Source organism: Epinephelus fuscoguttatus, linkage group LG13 (genome assembly GCF_011397635.1).
Source record: "Epinephelus fuscoguttatus linkage group LG13, E.fuscoguttatus.final_Chr_v1".
In the NCBI taxonomy this organism is placed as follows: Eukaryota; Metazoa; Chordata; class Actinopteri; order Perciformes; family Serranidae; genus Epinephelus; species Epinephelus fuscoguttatus.
The window spans coordinates 704,366-729,137 of NC_064764.1; the positions used below are offsets into that span (position 1 = coordinate 704,366).

General features: G+C 41.3%; 1 protein-coding gene across 1 annotated transcript in view; it reads left to right on the forward strand.

Annotated features, from left to right (window-relative positions):
• The window catches only part of slc37a1 (solute carrier family 37 member 1), a 90,020-nt gene that overhangs the window by 25,885 nt on the left and 39,363 nt on the right, over positions 1–24,772 (forward strand). The window contains exons 3-5 of the mRNA XM_049594851.1: positions 7,346–7,427; positions 13,937–14,066; positions 14,321–14,399. Of these exons, the coding sequence (XP_049450808.1) occupies positions 7,346–7,427; positions 13,937–14,066; positions 14,321–14,399 (291 nt within the window). The remainder of the gene's footprint in view (positions 1–7,345; positions 7,428–13,936; positions 14,067–14,320; positions 14,400–24,772) is intronic.

Sequence of the window (24,772 nt, forward strand, 5' to 3'; positions counted from 1 at the left end):
AACCCACCCATTTTTCATGTGAGCAAAAGTATTGGAACATGTGACTGACAGGTGTGTTTTGTTGCCCAGGTTTTGCCTGTGCAGACTGCATTTAGAGGTGGAACCAACATGAAAACCAGAGAGCTGTCTATGGGTGAAAAAGAAGCAATTGTGAATCAGAGAGAAGATGGAAAATCAATCAGAGCCATTGCACAAACATTGGCCATAGCCAGTAAAACCATTTGGAATGTCCTGAAGAAGAAAGAAACCACTGGTGTACTAAGCAACAGACGTCGAACAGGTAGACCAAGGAAAACATCAGTAGTTGATGATAGAAACATTGTGAGAGCTGTAAAGAAAGACCCTAAAACAACTGTTAGTGACATCAGCAACAACCTCCAGAGGGCAGGAGTGAAGGTATCACAATCTACTGTTCGCAGAAGACTTCATGAACAAAAGTACAGAGGCTACACCAGAAGATGCAAACCACTCATTAGCAAGAAGAATAGGAAGGCCAGGCTGGAATTTGCCAAAAGGTACAGAGATAAGCCTCAAAAATTCTGGGAAAAAAGTTTTATGGACTGATGAGACAAAGATGAACTTTTTCCAAAGTGATGGAAAGGCGAAAGTTTGGAGAAAGAAAGGATCTGCTCATGATCCCAAACATACAAGCTCATCTGTGAAACACGGTGGAGGTAATGTCATGGCTTGGGCTTGCATGGATTGGGGGGACGTGCTCTTTCATCTTCACTGATGATGTAACACATGATGGCAGCAGCAAAATGAACTCAGAAGTCTACAGAAACATTTTGTCTGCTAATTTAAAGAAAGATGCAACCAAACTGATTGGGAGATCCTTCATCATGCAGCAAGATAACGACCCAAAACACACTGCCAAAACAACAAAGGAGTTCATCAGGGGCAAGAAGGAAGGTTTTAGACTGGCCAAGTCAATCTCCAGACTTAAACCCAATAGAGCATGCATTTTACCTGCTGAAGAGGAGACTGAAGGGAGTAACCCCCCAAAACAAACAACTGAAAGAGGCTGCTGTGAAAGCCTGGAAAAGCATCATAAAAGAAGAATGCAAAAGTTTGGTTATGTCAATGGGTCATAGGCTTGATGCAGTTATTGAAAGCAAAGGATTTGCAAGGATATTAATTCTTATTCACTTTAATCTATTTTAAGTGTATATGTTCCAATACTTTTGCTCACCTAAAAATTTTGTGTTCCGTTACAAATAATGCTGTCTTCTAAGTTGTGTATCAGATCCAGATGTAAATACCTGGAAATAAAAGCTGAAATGTTGATCTCTTGTCTCATATTCATCTTTTGATGTCAAACCCAAATGTTTTCAGTCCACAACAAAAATAAAGGAATTGGACTCACTGTTCCAATACCTTTGGAGGTCACTGTATATTAATATCTGATAGTATACATATGTGACAATAATCATATATGTATAATAACAGTAGAAGTATGACTAATAATAACAGCAGCAGCAGGAGGCATTTGGCAGGACCACAGCAGCAGCACAACCACACACGTCACACTATGCAGGCACCGCTGTGATAGAAGTTAACCTGCTAGACAGTGGAGCACAAAGGCTCTGGAGAATAGGGATAGGTACCGAACTCCGGTACTGAATGAGCCTTGGGGCTACATTCTTCAAGACCTCAGTATTGGTATATATGTATATATGTGTATATATATATATATATATATATATATGTGTACACTTGTAACCTTACCCGTACTCGTACTCGTCGTCCTCCGCTTATCCGGGTCCGGGTCGCCGGGGCAGCAGCCTCAGCAGAGAAGCCCAGACAGTCCTCTCCCCAGCCACTTCCGAGGCGTTCCCAGGCCAGCCGGGCGATGTAATCCCTCCAGCGTGTCCTGGGGCTGCCCCGAGGTCTCCTCCCGGTTGGACATGCCCGGAATACCTACCAAGGGAGGCGTCCGGAAGGCATCCTTACCAGATGCCCGAACCACCTCAACTGGCTCCTCTCGATGTGGAGAAGCAGCGGCTCTACTCCGAGTCCCTCCTGGATGTCCAAGCTCCTCACCCTATCTGTAAGGCTGAGCCCAGCCACCCTACGGAGGAAACTCATTTCGGCCGCTTGTACTCGCAATCTCGTTCTTTCGGTCACTACCCAGAGCTCGTGACCATAGGTGAGGGTTGGAACTTAGATTGACCAGTAAATCAAGAGCCTAGCTTTCTGACTATGCTCCCATTTCACCACAACGGACCGGTTAAGCGCCTGCATCACTGCTGACGCCGCCCCAGTCCGCCTGTCAATCTCCCGCTCCATCCTACCCTCAGTTGTGAACAAGATCCCGAGATACTTAAACTCCTCCACCTGAGGCAGGACCTCCCCCCTGACCTGGAGTGGGCAATCCACCCTTTTCCGGCTGAGGACCATGGCCTCAGACTTGGAGGTGCTGATTCTCATCCCAGCCGCTTCACACTCGGCTGCGAACCATCCCAGCAAGAGCTGGAGGTCACTGTTCGATGGAGCTAGGAGGACCACGTCATCCGCAAAAAGCAGGGACGAGATCCTCCCGTCACCGAACCTGACACCCTCCACTACTCGGCTGCGCCTAGAAATTCTGTCCCTTAAAAAGTTATGAACAGAACTGGTGACAAAGGGCAGCCCTGGCGGAGTCCAGCTCTCACCGGGAACAGGTCCGACTTACTGCCAGCCACGCGAACCAGACTCACGCTCTTTCGGTACAGGGACTGGATGGCCCCTAGCAAGGGGCCACCAACCCCATACTCCTGGAGCACCCCCCACAGGATGCCCCTGGGGACATGGTCGTAAGCCTTCTCCAAATCTACAAAACACCTGTGGACTGGTTGGGTGAACTCCCATGCCCCCTCCATTACCCTGGCGAGCGTAAAAAGCTGGTCCACGGTTCCGCGTCCGGGACGAAAACCACATTGCTCTTCCTCAATCTGAGGTTCAACTATTGACCGGACCCTCTTCTCCAGCACCCTGGAGTAGACCTCACCGGGTAGGCTGAGGAGTGTGATCCCCCTGTAGTTGGAACACACCCTCTGGTCCCCTTTCTTGAAGATGGGGACCACCACCCCGGTCTGCCACTCCAGAGGCACTGCCCCCGATGTCCACGCAATGTTGCAGAGGCGTGTCAACCAAGACAGCCCTGTAGGATATAGATATATATATAGATATATATAGATACATAGATGTTATGTTATGTGTATGTTATATAGATGTTAAGAGTTTTATTGTGACAAAGTTACAAGCATTTGAAAATGGCAGGGCGGTAAAAATAACCCCTTGCCAGTTCTAGTGTTAATAAATAGTAATAAACATTTTATCGCAAATTCCTCTTGCATCAGATCTTGTGAAATATCGCTTCCATGAATCTGTTAAAACAGAAAGCGACAGATCAATGAGGTGAAGCCGTGCTGTGAGTGGCAGGCAGAGTGTGTGCACAGCACTGTACAGTCCAAAAATTAATTAAAAAAAAAATCTATGTAATAATTTCCAATATTCACTAGCTGTTTTTATCTAATGAAAGATTCTGCTTCAATCCATATTTGTTGGTGTGTAGTCTCTGAAAAACAACATTTTAGCTGAGGTTAAAAAAAAATCCTCGTCTTTCGCACATTCTGTAAACAGAGTGTGGTGGTATAACACAGCACACTTACATTTATATACCCATAATAATGGTATTATATATAGTGATAATGTGCTCTGTGTAGGAAGCTCTTTCCCACTAATACTGGGGTTTCCATCCAAATGTATCGACATTTTTGAGCGAATTTTGTGAAAATGCGCAAAAGAAAATGCGAATTTATGTCCGTTTCCATTTGTTATTATTTTGCGATAATTGGGAGTCAACAGGAAGAGCAGTAGGTGGAAAGTGATGTCTCCAGACTTCATGATAAACTCTATCATGTTATAGCTTCCTCCTCAAATTTGAAGAAAAACAGAGTAGCAATTATTGCTAAACGTAGTTTTCAGTTTACAAATTTAGGTTCTGGGAAGGACTCTGAGGGTAGAGTAGTCTATATTAAAACTCTAGTGAATGGTAAAAAATTTGCTTTTATTTCTGTTTATGCCCCTAACTCATTTGATAGAAGCTTTTTTGATTATCTCACTAAACTTATGCTGGATTTATCTGATTTTGGTCTAATAATAGGAGGTGACTTTAATGCGGTTTGGTTGCACTCATTAGATAGAACTGGTGTAGCTGACGGGTCAAACCAGCGTCTTGCTTCCTCTGCATTAAGGAAGTGGGCATCGGACTGTGCTGTAGTAGATGTCTGGCGGACAGCTAATCCCTCTCTAAGGGAGTTCTCTTGTTTTTCATCGCGTCATAGATCTTTTTCCCGTATAGATTACATTTTTATTTCTAAACATTTATTTGAAAAAGCTTCTGATCTTGCTCTTCTTCCTATGTCTCTTTCTGACCATAGGGCTGTATTTGGCAGACTGGCAATCCCTTCTGGCTCCAGAAGGGTGGCCCGTTGGCGGTTCAATTCCACTTTATTGCAGAATGAATCTGTCCTAAGGGAAATGAAAGATCAACTGGACCAATTTTTAGCGATAAATAGACCCTCTGTTGATGACCCCAGGGTTCTCTGGTCAGCTGTGAAAGGGTTCATAAGGGACAAAACAATTGGATTTGCTTCTAATTTAAATAGAACAAGACTGCAACATATTTTAGATCTAGAAAATAGAATTGCAACTTTAGAGAGTTCTGTGTCTCTGAATGTTACTCCTGACCTTATCCTTGAGCGAGGCTTTCTAATAAAAGACCTTAATCAATTATTGAGGAACAAATCTGATTTTCTAATACATAGGACTAGGCAACTTGATTACTTGCATAGTGTCCCACCAAGTCATCTACTGGCTTTGAAACTCAAAACCAATGGACAATTGGCTAACATACCTTCAGTCAAATCTTCCACAGGTAAATTATGCTCTGATCCAACAGAAGTCAATGATATTTTTTGTTCGTTTTAGATATATACTCAAATATATCTATTAAACAATCTAAGTTGAAATTTGGGTCTATTATGGCAGTGCTTATCTCCACCTGGAGCGCTGTTGAAAATTTTTTGCAATGTGACTCCCAATTGGTACCTTCAGTCGCCCATATTCTTGAATCCTCGTCTCCAGCTGGGAGGGCGTCCTATTTATTTTTCCAGCTGGGCAAATAACGGCATATTTACACTTGTTGATATCTTTGGGGCTGAAGGTCTCCGCTCATTCACAGATATTCAGAATCTATTTACTGGTCTATTTACTATCTACCTGGTTCCTCCTTCTTCTTTTATCTTCAGCTGCGCACAGCAATGCGCACGTATGGGGTGCCCTGGGATGTTACATTAGGTTTGCATCCTTTACATAAGGCACTGACTGGGAGTAAGGGTTTGGTTTCTGTGGTTTATGCCATCTTGATACAGGCACCAATTAAGCCACTTTCCCTTGACAGAGTTTGGAAGCAGGACCTCCCATCTGATGACAGTATTCTGGACTGGCACTTGATCTAGCAAAACTTGTCTTTATCTTTCAGAAACCGTAATCACCGAATTATTCATTACAAGTTCATACACCGGTCCTAGTTCACTCCACACATTTTGTTCAAATTTAAAGCCTTGCCCTCTCCTAATTGTACCCTGTGTTCTCAAAAGAGCTTAGGCACTTTTTTCCACATGGTTTGGGAGTGCCCAGGTGTTGCGGATTTCTGGAAGAAAGTTTGTAGTGTGCTGTCCATAATATTGTCAAGCAGATTCCTTATTTGCCTTCCATCTTATTACTTAATGACTCTTCCAACTTGGATCTACCTGTTAAACTTAAACGCCTTTTGCTGGCTGGCCTTACTGCTGCTAAAAGGCTGATAGCATGCAGATGGAAACCTCCCCATTTGTTATCTTTAAAGAAATGGTTGTTAGACTTCATAGATATAGCCATCATGGAACGTTGGGCAGCCAATTTGCATTTGGCCAAACCCGACAACATTTTATGTTGGGATGATGCCATCACCGCTTTAAAATCATTATTGTAGCCAACTCTGGTTCTTCTTTGGGTCCTGTGGGTGGGTGGGTTTAGGGTAGGGGATGTGGTACTCCCTATTACTCTGTTACTGTTGTTACTGTCTTTTTGCTATTGTTTTTTGTTTATTTCTGTTTTAATTTATAAGGATCCCTATTAGCTGTGCCTTAAAGCAGAGCTAGTCTTCCTATATGATCATACCTTTTTTTTTATGTTTATTACTGTTTATTATGTTGTTATTTTGGTTTAATCAATGTGTGTCACATCTGTTTTATAAAATGAAAAAAAAAAATAAAAAATTGATCACAAAAAAGGAAGAACAGTAGGTGGCGCTTGTTGTGAAAAATGAACAAAATAAAACACCCCCGTAGAAGAAGAGTGCGCCATGAGATGACGTCATAAGAGAGCGTCTTATGCCCACTGTAAACAACAACACACTCAACTGATACTCAACAACTGACCATGGACAGATTCCTGATAAACCTGTTGGCTCTTGGGAGAACTCTGGTTAGCATTTTGCCAGCGTTAACAGCGTACCTAACCATCTTGAAGAAGAGATGACAAAGAAGAAGTTTAATGTTAAGAGTACTGTCGGAAATAGCTGGAAGGAGACCACCGTGTAGTTCTCCGTGTGTATGGGAACGTAGGCGTGTGAAGCTTCCACACTCACTGCTCCTCCTGGTGTATAGACAGACCAATGCAACTGGTTTCTACAAATTAAACTTAGGGGCATATCCAGTCAGCCCCGTATTCTCTACGTCATCACGGGGGATCTCATTAGAGCTACGAGCCCAGCCAGGTGACGACAGGGACCTGTCACGGATCGGTCATGGCTCCACCACGGACCAAACAGAAATTTGAATTGGCTGCACCTGTATGACACCAGTATCATCACTCTAGCTTTAAAACTCAGGCCACTACAGCCTCTTAAAGAAAGGAGTGTCGGCTGGGATTGCTTGTTTTATTTATTTGCTTTTTACATAGTAGAACCAGAAGATGCGAAATGACAGCCACACACATTTGAGTATCTGTTAATGTTACACAAATATCTCTTAATACTATCTGCTTTCTTTGACTGCTGCGGATTGCGTTGATTGCTACTTTTGAGATAAGAGTAATCTTTGTGAAGTGATATCTGCAAATATGTGTGCTGCAATTAAAGCATGTCTTGTTGGCAATGAAGCTCGTAAAAAAGATATATAAAAAGATAAGTGTGAGCTGTGTCCTTTCTCCTTCTTACGTCAAGCTGAAACTGAACATGCAGGTGTCATTTCAAGGGGGTGTTTGATATTGTTCTCTGGTCCATCCTCAGTGCTGCTCTTGTGTTTCCTCTCTGCAGGTACAGAGCTCTCACATTCATCCTCACCTTTCTGCTTTACACCAGCTTCCACCTCTCCAGGAAACCCATCAGTATTGTCAAGGTACCTTATGTTCATTGTTACAACTTACTCTTTAGAACACATACATGAGCTCACGTGCATCTGCATTTACACATAGAGTAAAACACCCTGAGTGTTTCGGACAATGAAAAAGTCCAGTTTTAAACAAAAGTCTAAATTCAATTATTATTTCCATTGGCTACGGTTACATGATAGCTTCTCATCTGGAATGAAATAAATCTGAATGAAATCATTCGGAATTAAAGTTTTTCCAGGTAGTTTACATGGGAAATATTAATTCCGAATGAGGGTTTACATGGGAGATCAGTTCAATTGCCTTTATTCAGGTCTGCGCAAGGTTTGGGGCAGAGAAGGTTTCTGATTGGATAGGGGGCGGGCGGATGTTACGTGTGTACGTTTACCGGAAGAAAACACTGTAGTCCTCGCTTCGGATAACAAGATGTTTGATGATGCCGTTCTTAGTGCGTTTTTCGGGCGTGTTTTGCTTATATTCTTGAAGCAGCAGTACGACAACAATCTTGTTCTGCTAATGCTTTGTCTGTTGAGGAGGAGAAGGGAGGTAGAAGGTCGAAGAAGGGAGGTAGAAGACCGTGCTGTGGCGAATGGAAACTGGTGAGTGCAACAAGTCCGACTGCTCTATCTCAGCCTGTTACTATGCAGCCCGTTGCTATGTGCGCTATATACGTCATCGCGCCAGAAGGGCAAGGAACGGACCAAATAATTGGGTACAATACTATATGTATGTATACACTTCACTTCAGGTTCGGTTTACTCAGAGGCCAGAGACGTGGTTCCAAGTTTTATTTAACACTAATTAAAAGTTATCAAAACCATTCACACAGGAAGGGAAGGGGGACCTAATCAGGAGCTGAGGCGTTTGGGTGGACAAGTGCCAGTGAAGGGGGAGTGATCCTCAAAATATGAGAAAGTAAACCAACTTATCACCCACACACATGACGGACACTCAGTGAAGTTAACCAATCCCAGGGAAGCACAGCACACAAAATGGGAGGACACCACCACCAGTCACAGACACCTCCACCACCACACCGGCCTTCAGCAACTGAAAAGGGGAAAAGAAAACAAATTAGTGGGGTTGCAGCAACAAACAAAGAAAAATCAAAAACAAACAATATATAACTAATGGGCAGGTTTACAAATTTAGAAACCGCATGGAAATATACCAAATAACCCCTTTTAACTTAGAACCTAAACAATAAAGAAACAAAACCCCTCCAATTAACTCAGTCAAGGGAAATTGAATGAGGAGACAAAACCAAAACCCAAGATAAACAAAAGATGATAACTAATAATAAATTTAAATAAACAAAAGAATATACCTGAATAAATCTATACAATTAACTCAAAAGTAAGGGGAGTGTAACCCACGTGTATACAATTAAAACATAGGGAATAAGCCCTGTTTAAAAATCATTCAGTCCACGGTGTGCAGTCCAGCAGCAGACATACACAGCAATACATTGAGGAGACAGCAGCAAAATGTAGATGATGCAGCAAAGTGCAAAGCAGTAGCAAGGCGTCTTTAGAAGAAGCAGCAGTAGCAAAATGTCTTTTTTTTTGGAACATGCAGTAGCGGAAGCAGCAGCAAGACGTCTCGTGGAGACAGCAGCGGAGAAGCGTCTTGTAGAGACAAAACAGCAGCACCCCAATAAGCTGGTTACAGTAATTCCTAATCAAGAAAAATACTATTAGCAATATTAAGTACACTGATGATGACGCGGTGCACGTTATGCTACACATACATACCTTTTTAGCAGGTATGGACACGCACACACACACTCACGAGAGGAGGGAGGGAGAGAGGACCCCTGGCAGCCACCAGCATTTACCTGTGATCACACTAGCATTAGTCACCGGACAGCATCAACCATACCGCAGAGAGAGAGGACACCTACCACAGACACATGCCGCAGCGCATACAACACAACACCAATGCCTTAAGCACATTGAGAGACACAAACAACCAGCGAGGTGAAGCAGCGTGCAGTCATACCTGTCGGATCAAATGACCGCTGACCCGGAAGTGACAGAGGTAACGGAGGCGCAAAGGAAGAACTGGTGGGTGGACTGCCGCTTTTATACTGGCCCACCTCATCAGCGGCCACCAGCAGCACTCATTATAAACAGTGGCAAATCACAAAGGATAAACACGTCTATGCTGCTACAGATGCAAGAAAGTGGAAACCTGCAACATAACACCAAGGGCCTGTCCCAATACCCACACCCGTAAACTCATCAGCAACTCGATTGAACACAGCGTCAAAATATTTAAACAAATCGACTTGAACAAAATCGATCAGAACTAGAAGACGTCGTAGGCGCCTCCTGTTTTCAGCATTTCTTCTCCGTTGATTCATCAGATGGAGAAGAATAAACATAGCACACGGCACAACACAAGCACTGAAGCCGGCATTTTCAAACCTGAATGGCTGCCGGTATCTTGCGTCGCTACTACGCGTGGCGTATGCCTGCACATCTACCACGCGTGACGTATGCCTGCGCGTCGGCCACACTGATTTGCATGAAGTGGTGTCCCATTTCTTAGGGAAAGATCTCCCTTTCAAGTGGAAGATTTAAGGCGTAGAAGTGGGACAGGGCCCAAGAGCAAAACAACTGATTTAATCCACACACTGTCTGCCTAATGCTGCAGTCATACTTCAAGGTGTTGGGATTCACTGGACCATAGATGATTTGTCATTTGTACAGATCTGAACGGGACATGTGAAGGCTTTCCCTCCGAGTCTTGCCGTCTGAAATGGTGGCTGAGACAGCATGTTCTTTGTTCATCAAACAAAGGACAGCCATTTGGTACTCATGTCCTCAGGATGCCTCATGGTCACACTTAAGTGAGAGTCTGGCCCACGGACACAGTTTTCAAACTTGACTGGGCACTATTGTCACAGTAACATGTGACCCTATGATGTCACCAAGCCAGCTTAAGGAGAAACTTCAACTCTCCATCACTCTCTTACACTGAACTTCTGAAGGGGGCCCTTGCTCTGACTCCCTTGCTCTTTTCTCCTGGACCTCGACAGAGGTAGGACATAGACAGGAGGACCTGCTTCACCTTTCTCATGTTCTCTTACCTCTGCATGCTCATAGCAGGAGCTGCACCTGTGCTCTCAATGTGGCCTGCTCCCAGCAAACACAGAACCCGAAGACCAGAAAAGTTAGTGTGCCAAACAAAGGTTTGCAACTAACTTTCCAACAACAAGGAGAACCAAGTCGAGATAGCACCAGACCTCTAACTCTGCAAGAATACTGAGTGACCGGATCTGCACCTTTGGAACCAAGGACACAGCAAAGACTGCATCTGGAATCACAGTTCTTTCTGGCCTTCAACTGCAGGCTACATTCAAGGACTGGTAACGTAACAACTGGGCATAGTTGATTGTGATTTAATGCTGTACCGTTGTGATTGTTTGCAGTTAGGTTAATTGGCCTGATGTTTATTTGCTAATGCTTTACACAGAGTTTTGCATGCAACTAGATATTGTCTGCACTAACCCAGACCCTTTTGCAACACATCGCATACACAAAAATAAAATAAATTAATAAAAATAAAATAGAAAGATTTATTTTTTGCCCCCATGCTTTATTATCAGTGTTCAACACGGGAGAGGGCGATGGGAGGTCGGCCACTTCCAGAGAGTGGAGGGGGTGAAAAATAATAATTAAAAAAATAAATAGATGGATGGAGGGATAAATAAAATGAATTAGAAAGATCTCTCTCTGTCTCTCTCTCTAACTTTTATTTTTTTCATGTTTTATTTTCAGTGAAGAGAAAACTAATAAAAAAATAAATGAATGAATAAATAGATATATAAAATGAAATAGAAAGATTCCTCTCTCTTTGACTTTTAGTTATTTATTGTACGTTCAGTGTTCAGTCTCCCTGAGAGGGGAGAGGGACAACAGAAGGACTAACGACTCACATTGTGACCTTAAGGATTCTGAAACTAAGAGCTCACATGTGACCCCTACGACTCTGCCAGGGTCCACACCCACACAGGGTTTAAAGCCTGCAACTCTGTGATAAAATTAAATAGAAAAATGTCTCCCTCTTTTGTTTTATTTATTCTTGTTTTATTTTCAGTGTTTAAGACAGGTGAAGGCAGCGGGGGCCTGGGTTTGGGGCGGTCGGGCAGGCCACCGCCATCACGTAGCGAGGGAGGTGCGTGAGGCAGGCAAGCAGGCAGGCAGGCCGGCCGTTCTGCCGCCGTAGCCGTAGTATGACGGTAATCACAAAACCAATACCGCCCAGCCCTAATAGCAACACTCAAAGAGGAGGTTCAGAGTTCTCGTTTCATCTCCTTATCTCCAACTCAAATCAATCACGTTATGTGCCCTTATTACCTTTTTTATTTGCCTTCTTACTTATATTTTTATATTTCTTACTTATCTTTTTCATATTTTCTTCATATTTTTATATTTATTGTATATATTTGAATTGTTTACGTGGGCTCTACCGGGACCTGAGAATCGAAATTTTGTTCCACTGCATGTAAATGTAATGTGAATGACAATAAAAGATTCTTGAATCCTTGTCTTTGTCCTGGATGACCACACGGTCAGGCAAAACCAGGAAGACGCCATCTTTGATTCGACCATCTTTGATTCGGCCATCTTTGATTCGGCCATCTGGTAGTTTTCTCTTGCCAGCCATTTTGTTTTGTAGGCCAGATGGCCCTTTGTTTCGCACACCCACCTTTTTGTCACTCTCTTTGGCATGCGTACACACTCACCCACACACACACACACACACACACATATAAACACTCATGCTTGTATATAGTTAGCTGATTAAAATGTGTGTGTTTTGTTTTGCTTTGCTCTATTGTGAATAAATACTTTTGGAATCGTACCTGCTGTCTGTTTAATACTGCACAAGAGTGAGTGAATAGTCAACCGCTGCTGTGTCAAGAACTCTGAAATCCTTCAACTTTTACTGTTAATATGGTAACTTTGGCTATAGTTATTGATTTAGCTATTAATCAGAGTTCCAAATTGATAGTTAAGTGTATTTTATGAGACTGATATCATTAAATAATTTTTCCGTTTTCGAGAATGGTGCTCCATGAGGTGATTTAATGTAAATTAAGTCACGTTATTTAACGTGACCTTGTATGTCACATTCTCGTGAAAGTGATCTCAAGAACACCTGGAGGATTTCTTTTCAAATTTCGCTCAAAAATCTACTTGGACTCAAGGAAGAACTGATAAGAATTTGGTGGTCAAAGGTCAAGGTCACTGTGACCTTGCATCAGTCTCATTTTGTTTAGGGGGCGGCAGTAGCTCAGTCCATAGGGGTAGCTCAGACTTGGGTTGGGAACCGGAGGGTTGCCTGATCAAGTCCCCGTCCGGACCAAAATATGGAGCAAGGCACCGAACCCCCCAACCGCTCGGAGCACCTGTCATGGGCAGCCTACTCTGACATGTCTCCACTTAGTGCATGTATAGGTCCAGTTTGTGTATGTGTGTGTTCGGACCTGTGTGTAATTGACAACAGAGTGAAAAATTGAATTTCCCCTCGGGGACTAATAAAGTATATAAAATTAAAAAAAAAAAAATTAATTAAAATTTACGCAATATAAGAAGGCCTTGAGGGAATCTACTCAAGTTTGACACAAACATCCACTTGGAATCAAGAATGAACAGATTAGAATATGGGGGTCAGAGGTCAATGGTTAAGGTCACTGTGACCTCACAAAATATGTTTTTGGATCTAATTCAAGAATTTATATGCTTATTATGACAAAACTTCACACAAATTTCTTATAGGATATGATGAAGAGATGACCTTTTACAAAAGGTCAAAGGTCAGCTTAACTGTGACATCATAATGTTCTGCATAAAACACTTTTCTGTCCATTACTCAGCATCATAACTCAGGAACAGAAGGGGAGACTTTTGGTCAGTTACTGAATTGGTGACTCTAATCTTGACACAATGCTGTATAGATCTTCTGTTCTGCTAGTGGGAAGATGTTAGTGAAGCATCCGTGTTTTCACAGACATGGATGTAAACTATAACTCCAACTGATGGGTTTGCATACAATTGCAAGGCATTTTTTCTCGTTTTCTGTTATGTTATACACCAAGCTGTTTTCTTAACTTTACTGTTTATAGATGCAAGTCCAAGTTCTAGAACCTAGCAGTCCTCTCCACAGAACAATCAGACATTATAGAAAACAGTACAGAGGTCACTTCTCTCAGACATTGTCAGACATAAATATATCCTGATGTTATCATATGATAGAACAGGTATTAAGAAAGAGCCAATTGGCCATCTGTTCAGCCCAGTGGTGTCAAATTAGTGAGTATGTCATTCGAATGATCTTCCCCATTCTTTTGATATCCCCTAAGAAATAAACCTTGTATGGATTAAAAACACAGATTTAGATGGAATATTAACATCTCAGGCACATATTTTTCAGGTCATATTGTGTGCCTGTTACACATCATTTTCTGCCAGCTAAACATGGTGCCCTCATTGTTTTGTATTGACAGAGCGAGCTCCATAAGAACTGTTCATCTGTCAGTGAGCTAGCCACCATTGCCTCCAGCAGCAGCAGTAGCAGCCAGCAGCCCTTCCTGCCATCTCTTCACACCGACATGGACTGTAGCTGGAAACCTTTTGGTTTGTGTTTGCCTGACTCCTGTGTGTGTGTGTGTGTGTGTGTGTGTGAGAGAGAGAGAGAGAGAGAGAGAGAGAGAAATAAAAATATAATGTGCAGAACATGTAGAAATGCACTGCACTGCTGCTTTTATGACTTGTTTTTTGCAGCTTTTGTCAGGAACAACCTGACCACACAAAGACCAATAAACACAGCTGAGGATGAACTACATCTGATGTGCTGTCCTGAACACTACATCTTTTCTTTATATTGTCAGATAAAAGGAACTACAGGCAGCTGCTGGGAGCCATGGACTACTCCTTCCTCTGTGCCTACGCAGTGGGAATGTACCTCAGGTAAGATGGCAAGAACAGGAGGGCAGTTTGATCCATAGCAGAGGTGAATAGGTGAAGAGTACATTTGTAAATGTAAGAAAAGAATATCAAAACATTTAAGAACAAAAAATAAAGATGATTCATTTTGTTAACTGTTGTGGTGGTGAAAATCAGAGAAATCTGTCAACAGATTCACATATTATGAGGGACAGGCATTCAACACCCTTATATAGCTTCATGAAAAAAAACACCAAAATGCAGCCTGTATATGGATACATTATTTATAAGGAAAACCACTTGTAGATTAATGCAGAACGCAATTCTAATGCTGTCAGAGCAGCCAGACCACATTTAGAGGTGGTCAAGCATTGTGATTGGATCTCAGCCATCTGTATATGCAGTCTGAAGGGAAAAAAACTCTTTCTGCTTCTTTCTGTTAGCTTCAGCAAGTCTAGCAAAAACTACAAGTACCAGTAGTCACGAGCAAGTCTTCCTAAGCACAAAGTGATGACTAGGTTGCTATTATCCAGATAACCTATCCAGCTACAGATCACATGATTTTTGATACCAGTGGTGCCCTACATTAAAATCTGGTAATTAAAACCTAATTAACAATTTGACTTGTATTTTTTTTTTTTGCATTATTATTGTTTTGGATCTGGTTGCTGTACAGTCCTGTAATTGATAATGGACTCCCTACCCCCCAAACTGTATTTATTGGGTTTCCAGACAAATAACTAATGTAGTATATCTAGTTTTAAATAAGGCTTTACGAGAAAGTAAAACAAACAGGAGAACTAAGAAATGACATAGTTATATGGCAACTATAAAAGTTAAACATTCAAGTGTGTGTCTACATACACTTGAGTATATGAGGAGTGTGAAACATCACAAAGCAAATAATTTCAATTGATTTGGTTAGGGACATTAAAAATTAGCTAAGAGTTTGTCAGTCAGACATGGAAGTAAATGTCAGGTTATCAGCATATGAAAGAAAATAGTTGCCATGTCTTCATAAACTAGCGCATGATCCTCACAGTGTACATCTATTTTTTTTTCCCATATTAACAAAGCAGAAGAGATCTCCAATCTAAGAGTGATGAGCTTCAAATCCTCTACATCATCTGAAATTGCTGGTATGAAGATGACTCTGAATAAGACAGTGATTACAGGTGGTTTGACAGAGACAGAGATAACTTGTGAGATTCTACTTAATATTTCCAAATAAACGTTATGCAGAGAGGAGTGTGTTCATAATAATGTGTGTACAGGTAGCCGGAGGCTGACGACATCGGTGGTAGACAGGATCAACATCCATATTTTACTGATGATCTGACCTTGTGGTTAAATGATAGTGGTGAAGAACCTTATATTATTGCAACCTGTGCAGTGAGCCCACCGCAAACACTTAACCCATTCATTACCTTCAATTTCAAAAAAATGTAAATCATCCTCCCCACAGAGTTTTAATAGTGTGCAGTGACATATGGTTTAGTGAGTGGATGAGACTATACGAAGCAGAGATGTACCTTCATAGTAAGTAGTGAGGTCACAAAGGGGTCAACACTAGTAGCCACTGCTAAATTAGGAAAACTAGGGCAAGCATTTCTTAAAAAAAAAAAAAAAAAAAAAAAGAAAAAAAAATCACAAACCTGTGCTAGGGGAACAAGAAAAGAGAATATTGCCCGAAATTATTTTCATAACCTTAATGATAATTTAGTTATGGCATTTTTTGGACAGGGAGAGACTTATGCCTGGTTCACACTACACAACATTCTTGTCTGTTCCGACGGTCACTATGTCGAAGTTGTGATTGTGGAGTCACAAAATCTTGCCGTGACTTGGCCGACAGACATGACAAACTACACAGTGGTCCATTTCAATCATTCCCGTTCATCTTTCACAACATGTGTGATGTCATCAGGTTATTCTTGTCCTATTTTTATTATCATTACTAATATTTCAGTCACCGTCTGTTAATGTGCCAGCTGAAATGTTGTTGTAGTAACGTAAAAAGCACCACCAGATGGCAAGAGCTACATTTGATGTACCGCATGCATACATGCAAGTCACTGAATCCTCCGCAACAAGTTCCTGCAAATGTTTCATAATAAAAGCCTTTTTAGAAAATGAAGAGGTTCTCTCAATCAAATTTATAAGGAGCTTTTAATTTTATACAGATACAGGAAATGTTGAGATTGAAATGACAGCGCAATGCATTAACTTTATCAAAGCAAACGGGAGCAGATAAAAAGTAAAAATATAAAAACATGAAATAGTGGTAAGTAAAAGCCCCACAACAATTTTTTTATTTTATTACTTTATATCCTTCTTTATGAAAGCTAGCAAAGAATGTTTTCTTTGCTAGCTTGATGCTAATGGCACTACTTACCGGGTTGATAAAGTGCCTCTGCTGTTTCACCCCATCCCTTTTCCCTTTCTACTTGTGGTAAAGTCTAGGGCTGAAACGATTCCTCGGGTTACTCGAATAATTCAATTACTACGTGACAAATTAATTGCATGTGCGCCCAGCTCCACAATGACTGAAATATAAGTGCATGTGAGGCTTTATAAATCCATACGCTCCATAAGTATAACATCCGGGCGTAAAGGGACCTTCATATAACTTAAAGGGATAGTGCACCCAAAAATGAAAATTCAGCCATTATCTACTCACCCATATGCCGAGGGAGGCTCTGGTGAAGTTTTAGAGTCCTCACAACACTTACGGAGATCCGAGGGGGAAGTGGGTAGTAGCACAGCTGCACACCTAATGGCTGACGGCGACCCAGATTGAAATTGTAGCCTGTAGCTCTAACTGCCTCTCTGTGGACCGTGCTCACGTGTGCGCGTGAGACCAGCGAAAGCACGCGAACACACATGAAGGCAGTGCCCATGTCTCACGGTCTCGCGCAAGCGCTCACATGTCAGTGCAGTGTACACAGAGGCAGTTAGAGCTACAGCCTACAATGAGGCTAAAAACAGAGTTTAAATGACGTTTTTCCAAACAACTTTTTATGTCGGGGCTTCAGGACACTTGGATCTACGGACGAGCAGTATGGAGATATTTTGTGGTTTCAATTCTGTGTTCTTGGACGTTTTAATCTGGGTTGCTGTCAGCCATTAGGTGTGCAGCTGTGCTACTACCCACTTCCCCCTCGGATCTCCGTAAGTGTTGTGAGGACTCTAAAACTTCACCAGAGCCTCCCTCGGCATATGGGTGAGTAGATAATGGCTAAATTTTCATTTTTGGGTGCACTATCCCTTTAATCAAGCAGCCAGCGGGCAGTGAGTGGCTAACAGTGGTTCTGAGTGGAGTCTTTGTAACCATGGCAACGATGACGCTGAGTGACAGACCTGCCATTATGTGACATTGTCCTCCACAAATTCTGATTTAATATTTCTCCGCTATGTCTCGTGTAAGTCTTTTGGTTTAATATTTCTCATGTCATTCATAGCAGGTGAAAACATAGTTGGTCGAACTGTGTCCCATATTGAATCAGTAAGTGACAGTATACATTTTATTTTTCAACTTGGGACTATCCCATACTATAGGAGACGGGTGACAACCCTATCGTCTACATGCCTCAGTGTGGCGCTGGTGTCAGTCACAGTACTTATCCTCAGTTTTACTATCCTTGCTTTTATCCAGACCAATTATCCAGTGTGCGTGTGTGTGAGAATGCTGGTGCAGTGTATAAGGTGCGAACGGAAGAAAGACAGGGAGAAAGGGGCAAACAGTAAATAACTGTATACAAACAAAACAAAACAAAACAAAAAAGGAAAAAAGAAAAGGGTTAACTGGCAGAATAGCACTTCTGCTGATAGTACTACCTATATACCTATAATGCTCAAGGAGGGTGACAGCAGCACATCCACCCCTGCCACCGGGAGCGGAGCGGAACGGGAACGGGGCACTAGAGTGGGCTGGCAAGGCAGACACGCTAGGTCACATGTTTTGTTTGTTATTTATTACTACCTTCAACTATTATTACTGTGAATATCATTTCCTTCCTGGTACCATATTTGTTTGTTGTCATTTTTGTTTTGTTTATTCTTTTGTTTTTATTTGTTGTATTTTACTGGTCCCAATTTGGGTCACCCTCAGACCTTTAGAGGAGGGGGCTTGCCCATTTGGGTATGATGCCTTCCTAAACTGCCCCCAGACCTTGGGGAGGAGGCCTGTTTTAAAGGGAGTCAGCAGTAAAACTTCATTGTATCTTTGCTGAAGTGAGGACCACAATGACCCAGCCCTGCCCCCCATGCCGCCTACTCCAGAGATACCAGTTACAGCACCCCAGATCAGTCCATCCCAACCAACCGGGACAGGGCAGGTGCCTCTGTATCTTCTGTATCTTACTTTTTTATTGTGCTGCTTTCTGTATCTTGTTTATTTTATACTTTTTTATTCTACTGCACTCTCTTATTTTGTACTTTTTTATTCTACACTTGTTTATTTTGTACTTCGTTCTGCTGCATGCTGTATCTTGTTTATTTTGTACTTTTTATTCTGCACTCTCTATCTTGTTTATTTGGTACTTTTTGTTCTGCACTCTTGTTTATTTTGTTCTATTTTATCCTGCTGCGCTGTATCTTGTTTATTTTATACTTTTTCATTCTGTTGCACTGTTTATTTTATACTTTTTAAATTCTGCTGCACTATGTATCTTGTTTATTTTGTACGTTTTATTCTGCACTCTGTATCTTGTTTATTTTGTACTTTTTTATTCTGCTGCACTCTGTATCTTGTTTATTTTGTACTTTTTAGAAGTGCTAAAAAAACTAAAAAAACTTTAGAAGTGCTGCTTTCCAGACTTGGCTGCAGTAGAAGGGCTGGGGGTTTCAGAGGCAGTGGAGGTGCCGTTGCACTGGGAGGTTTAAGATGGTTGTCATCGCAAAATGTGCTTGTATGAATGGCTGTTGGAGTCAGCTAGAAGAGGCCCCACTAGGGGGGTTGGGAGCAGCACAGCGGCGGTAGTGCAGACAGTTGCACTTCGGCCCTGTATAGACAACGGTTTCTCTAAAAACAGAAAAGTCTGTCCTTTGCGTTTTTAAAAAACTTCTGCGATTATATGACGATGTTATTGAAACGACCCCCGTTCACATGGAGCCGCAAAATCTGCTGGAAATGCTGTAGTATGCACGCCAGGCCAGTGGGTGGCAGTGTAAATATGCAAAGCAACACCACGGCATGACACCATGCGCCTGCGCTGAAGCGCCTTCCTCTACAACGCGGTGATTACAAACCAAAACAAAGAAGTCACACTGGGGAAAGCATGCACAGATAACTTTGTCTGGATGGACGATGAAGTGGAGTTGTTACAGTAACAGATCTACACTTCACTTCAAATCAACAGGGTGAACAGCACAAACAGAGCTCGGCATTGTTGTTGTGACGGTCGACTTTCTCACGCATGCCTAGTGACTGTAACCGTAATGCGCATGTGCGAAAAGTCTCCGTTTTTCAGAGGAACTGCATATTGCAAGTTTACATGACAATGGAGACGCTGCCGTTTCCAAAAAGTTGCACTCTGCAACCCGTTTTCAAATCGTTGTGTTTTCAGGCACCTAAAATGGCGCTGTTATGTGAACGATCGGCCAAAACGCAACTAAAGTTTGCCGTTTTCAGTTGAAATCGTTGCCGTATAAACGGGACCGAAGGTCATTGCAAATGTGCCTAATATGAGTGGCCATCGGAAACCTTTTTCGAGTTTGGGGTCCCAAGCAATTGCCTGGTTTGCCTGTGTCTGGGCGCCCCTGCAAGAAGTAGTTTATTTAATTTATATAAGTTCATTATTCAGGTTGGTTCAATCAATCATGAATCAATTTTATTTATAAAGCCCAATATCACAAATCACAATTTGCCTCAGAGGGCTTAACAGCCTATGACATCCCTCTGTCCTTAGGACCCTCGCAGTGGATAAGGAAAAACTCCCCAAAAAACCCCCTTTAACGGGGGAAAAAAACGGTAGAAACCTCAGGAAGAGCAACTGAGGAAGGATCCCTCTTCCAGGACGGACAGATGTGCAAAAGATGTCGTACAGAACAGATCAACATGATAAATTAACAGTAATCCGTATGACACAATGAGACAGAAAGAGAGACAGAGACAGAGAGAGATGCAGGACAGACGGTAATGATAATAGCTTACAACAACATTAATTAAAGTAATAATATAATAATAATTACGGCTATTGTGGTACAATATGTTGAAAGTATATATTAATATCTGATAGTATACATATGTGACAATAATCTTATGTGTATAACTAGAGCACTCGGAGAGCGCAGACCTCCGCCAAGCAGCTCGGATTTTCCGTCATTTTATTATTTTATCCACTTCGCTTCAACCGATCAACACCAAAATGTTATCATCTGTTCCTTGTCCCATTATCAACCTTTCCTGAAAATTTAATTAAAATCCGTTCAGAACTTTTCGAGTTCTTTTGCAGATAAACAGACCAACACCGGCGAAAGCATAACCTCCTTGGCGGAGGTAATAACAGTAGAAGTATGACTAATGATAACAGCAGCAGCAGGAGCCATCAGGCAGAACTACGGCAGCAGCACAACCACACACGTCACACTATCCAGGCACCACTGCGATATGGTTATATGATATGGTTGTTCAAATGTCTCCACAGAGAGGGGGATACAGGGACATGGCAGCCCAGGAATAGGGATAATGACTTGGTGGTGGCTTTCCGGAATTATTTAACTGGAGTGCAGTGCCAGGTGGAGTGAACATAGCTATCAAGGATGTTTTGTGTGCAGTGTGAACAGGTTTCTCATCCAAATCTCATTTTAAATTTTTTTTGCCCAGTGTAGTGAGTTCTGCGGAGTATCTTATATTGTATAGGTTGTAGGTTGGCATTTTTAGTCATGAAGTAGATGATTTTGCAGATATGGGTCCAGAAGTCGGCATATGGAGTGACGGATAGATCTAATTCCCGTTTTACTGCTGGTATGGTTAGTGTTTTGTCCGATTGTGAAATTATTCTATGTATTTTAGAGATGAGGTTTTTTTTTTTTGAGGAAGAGATGTTAGTTAGTTCTTAGGATGAAGAAGGGAGATCTAGGTTAGTGATCATAGTGTTAAGTTTTGTTTGGATGGCTGACTTGAGTTGCAGATATTCCAAAAAATGTTCACTCCTGATGCCATACCTCTGGACCAAGTGTGAAAATGAAACCAGGGAGTTGTTGTGAAAGATGTGGTAAAGATGTGTGATACCTTTATCAATTCATGTGCAAAAGTTGAGTGGTTTTTTGTAAATTACAAAATCGGGGTTATTCCAGATGGGAGTATATTTGGATGGTGTAAGGGGGGTGTTTGTGATTTGGTGAAATTTCCACCAGGCTGTCAGAGTTGCTGCTATTGTTAACGTTTTGAAACATGGATGGCGTTTGATTGTCTGACTGAGAAATGGTAGGTCTGAAATTGAGATGTCTTTGCTAAGTGTTTGTTCGATATCTAGCCATATGCTTTCACATGGATTAGGTGAATGCATTTGAATATGTATTGAAGCTGGTTAACCAGAGAGTAGTGGTAAAAATGTGGAGCTTCCAGTCCACCTTGTGTTTTTGATTTTTGTAGGGTGGTTAATTTAATTCTCAGTGTTTTGTTTTTCCAGTAGAATCTGGGGATGATTGAATCTAGAGATTTAAACCAGTTAAGTGTGGGTTGAGTTGGGATCATTGAGAATAGATAGTTGGTTTTAGAAGTATTGTCATTTTGATGGTGGATATTCTGCCCATAATGGATAATGATAGGTTCATCCAGCGCTGGAGGTCATCATTTACTGTTTTGAGTAGTGGAGGAAATGTTGATGCCTAGATAGGTGATTTGTGCTTAAAGGAATTGGTGGTGTATGGGCTGCCACATCCTAGCTATTGCTATGTAGGGGAAGGATGGATGATTTATTCCAATTAACTGAATATTCTGAGATTTTGGAGAATGATTCGATGAGATTTATTGTTTCTTGAAGTGATGCATAAAGACTGATCTTATGATATGTGTTATGTGTTTGGATTCCTTTTATAAAGGCACTCTGACAAATGGCAGCTGCTAATGGTTCAATGAAAATGGTGAATGGGGGGTGGGGTGGGGGGGGGGGGGGGGGGGAGTGGGCATTCCTGCCTAGTCCCCCTGTGCAGTGTGAAGTTTTGTTTTGTTAGTCCATTGGTGATGACAGTGGCTGAAGGTGAGGTGTGGAAAGTTCATCTTGAATTATTGGAGAGTCAAGTATGGGGTTTTTTTGGTCTTCACTAAATTGCAGTAAGTCGATACTCTTGAGAAATGAGTGGATATCTTCTTCATTTGGATCTTTTTCTGATGAGTTTAAGTTACAGTAAAAACTTTGGAATATTTTATTTATTTCTTCTGGTAAATGTGTTGGCTCCCCTGCTGAGTCCTTAATAATTGAGATTGTTGTTTTTTCTTTGATTCATTTAATTTGATTTGCTAAGTATTTGCCTGATTTATTGCTATGGTGGAAATGTTCTTGTCAAAGTCTGTGTATAAAAAAAATTGAGTTTGCTTATTCATAATTTCATTTAGTTGAAATTTATGTTTTCTTTCTGGGTTTCCCTTGTTTGGCTGCTTGCTTTGATGTTTTTAAGTCTTTTGATTTTTTTTGTTCCAGACTTGTTCCTTTTCTTTCTTTTTTATATAAACAAAGAATGAGATTATTTTTCCTCTTAATACTGCCTTTGGTCTTTCCTACAGAAGGGTTGGAGATGACTTTGGGTATAAATCTAAAGAATTGGCTCAAAAGTACACAAACCTGTAACCACAATTAATGAACTAATGTACATTATATGTTTTTTTTTTTTCTTTTTTTCTTTTTTGTGAGTGACTCTTTGTTTTTTTTATTTATGGTTCCCTTCTTCTTTCTTTTTGTGTTTAGTTACCATGCACCTCACTATATAACTGACTCCTATAATCAGTTACTCACAACTACAACAATAACTATGATCTGGACTTTGCATTGCTGCAGCTTCACACTCCACCTACACACCCCAAACAGTCCCTTTTCCCCTGGGTGCTTATTATGGATTTCTTTCTTTCTTTCTTTCTTTCTTTACTCACTTATTATTTAAATTTATTTATTATTGGGGTTTTTTATTATTATTTTCTTTTTTTTCCTTTTTTTTTCTCCTCTCTGCTCTCCTATTTATTTATCTCTTTTTTGTTTCGGGTTTACTTGTTTACCATGTACTCTGCAATGTAACGGACAGCACTTGGAAACCAGCTCTACAGCACTTTAACTTCTATTGTTCTCCATTATTCTAGCACTTTAACCCCCACTGTCCTTACATCTACTACTGTTATCCACCACAATTGATCACAGCTACAACAAGAATTATGTTCTGCATTGCTGCAGGCTCACACTCTATCCACACACCCCATACAGCCCCCGTCTGATTATTACTTGGTTGCATCCAGAACCAGGGCGTAAAGTTTACACATACTTAAGGCACTGGAGGCAACACAATGTGTGAAATGTTACTATTTGTGTCGCTGGGTGACTTTATACTGTGACAATAACATCGTTATGTGTCTTAATGTATTTGATATTTTGTAACTGCATATTTTATGTGTACTGTATTGATTCTTTATTATTTCTTTAGGAACTATGCTGACAAACATCTGGCAGGGGGACTACCAATGTAAATCAGCCCTTGGCTGCAATTGGGTGCATCTACATTTTCTTTTTGTTTCTTTAAAGGGAATGTTCATTGATGTACACTGTCCCTTCTTATAAATAAATTAACTCAAATAAATTATTATTATTATCATCCATTTCCAGGAAGAATGCCCACTCTCTTTTAATATAACTGTAGAATTCAGGGTCTTTAAGGAGAGCGGGGTAAAGCGCTATCTGGTGATCGGTTTATGTGGACTGATTCTATTCCACGTAAATTTAACAGGGGCATGATCGCTTATAATGATGGGGTGAATCTTTGACTCGGAGATATTAGATATAATTGAGTTGCTGGTGAGGAAAAAATTAATGTGAGAATATGAATGGTGAACTGGTGAGTAGAACGAGAATTCTTAAGCAGTCTCAGGTGTTGCAGTCTCCAACTATCGCCAAGACCAAAATCACTCATGAACTGTTTTATTGTTTCTGTGAATTGTCAAGTATGCTTATTGTTTGCAATGTTAGATCTGTCTAGTGATGGGTCAATATCTTTGATAAAGTCGCCTCCTATTATGACTGGACAATTGGAGATGTTTGAAATAGAGGGAAAAAAATTACGGAAGAAGGATGGCTCATCTATGTTTGGGCCGTACACATTGCCGATTGTTAGTGGGTTATTGTTGATTGATATGTTAATGATGATAAAACACCCTTCAGGATCTGTAATTGTTTAATGGCTCTTTGTTTTGT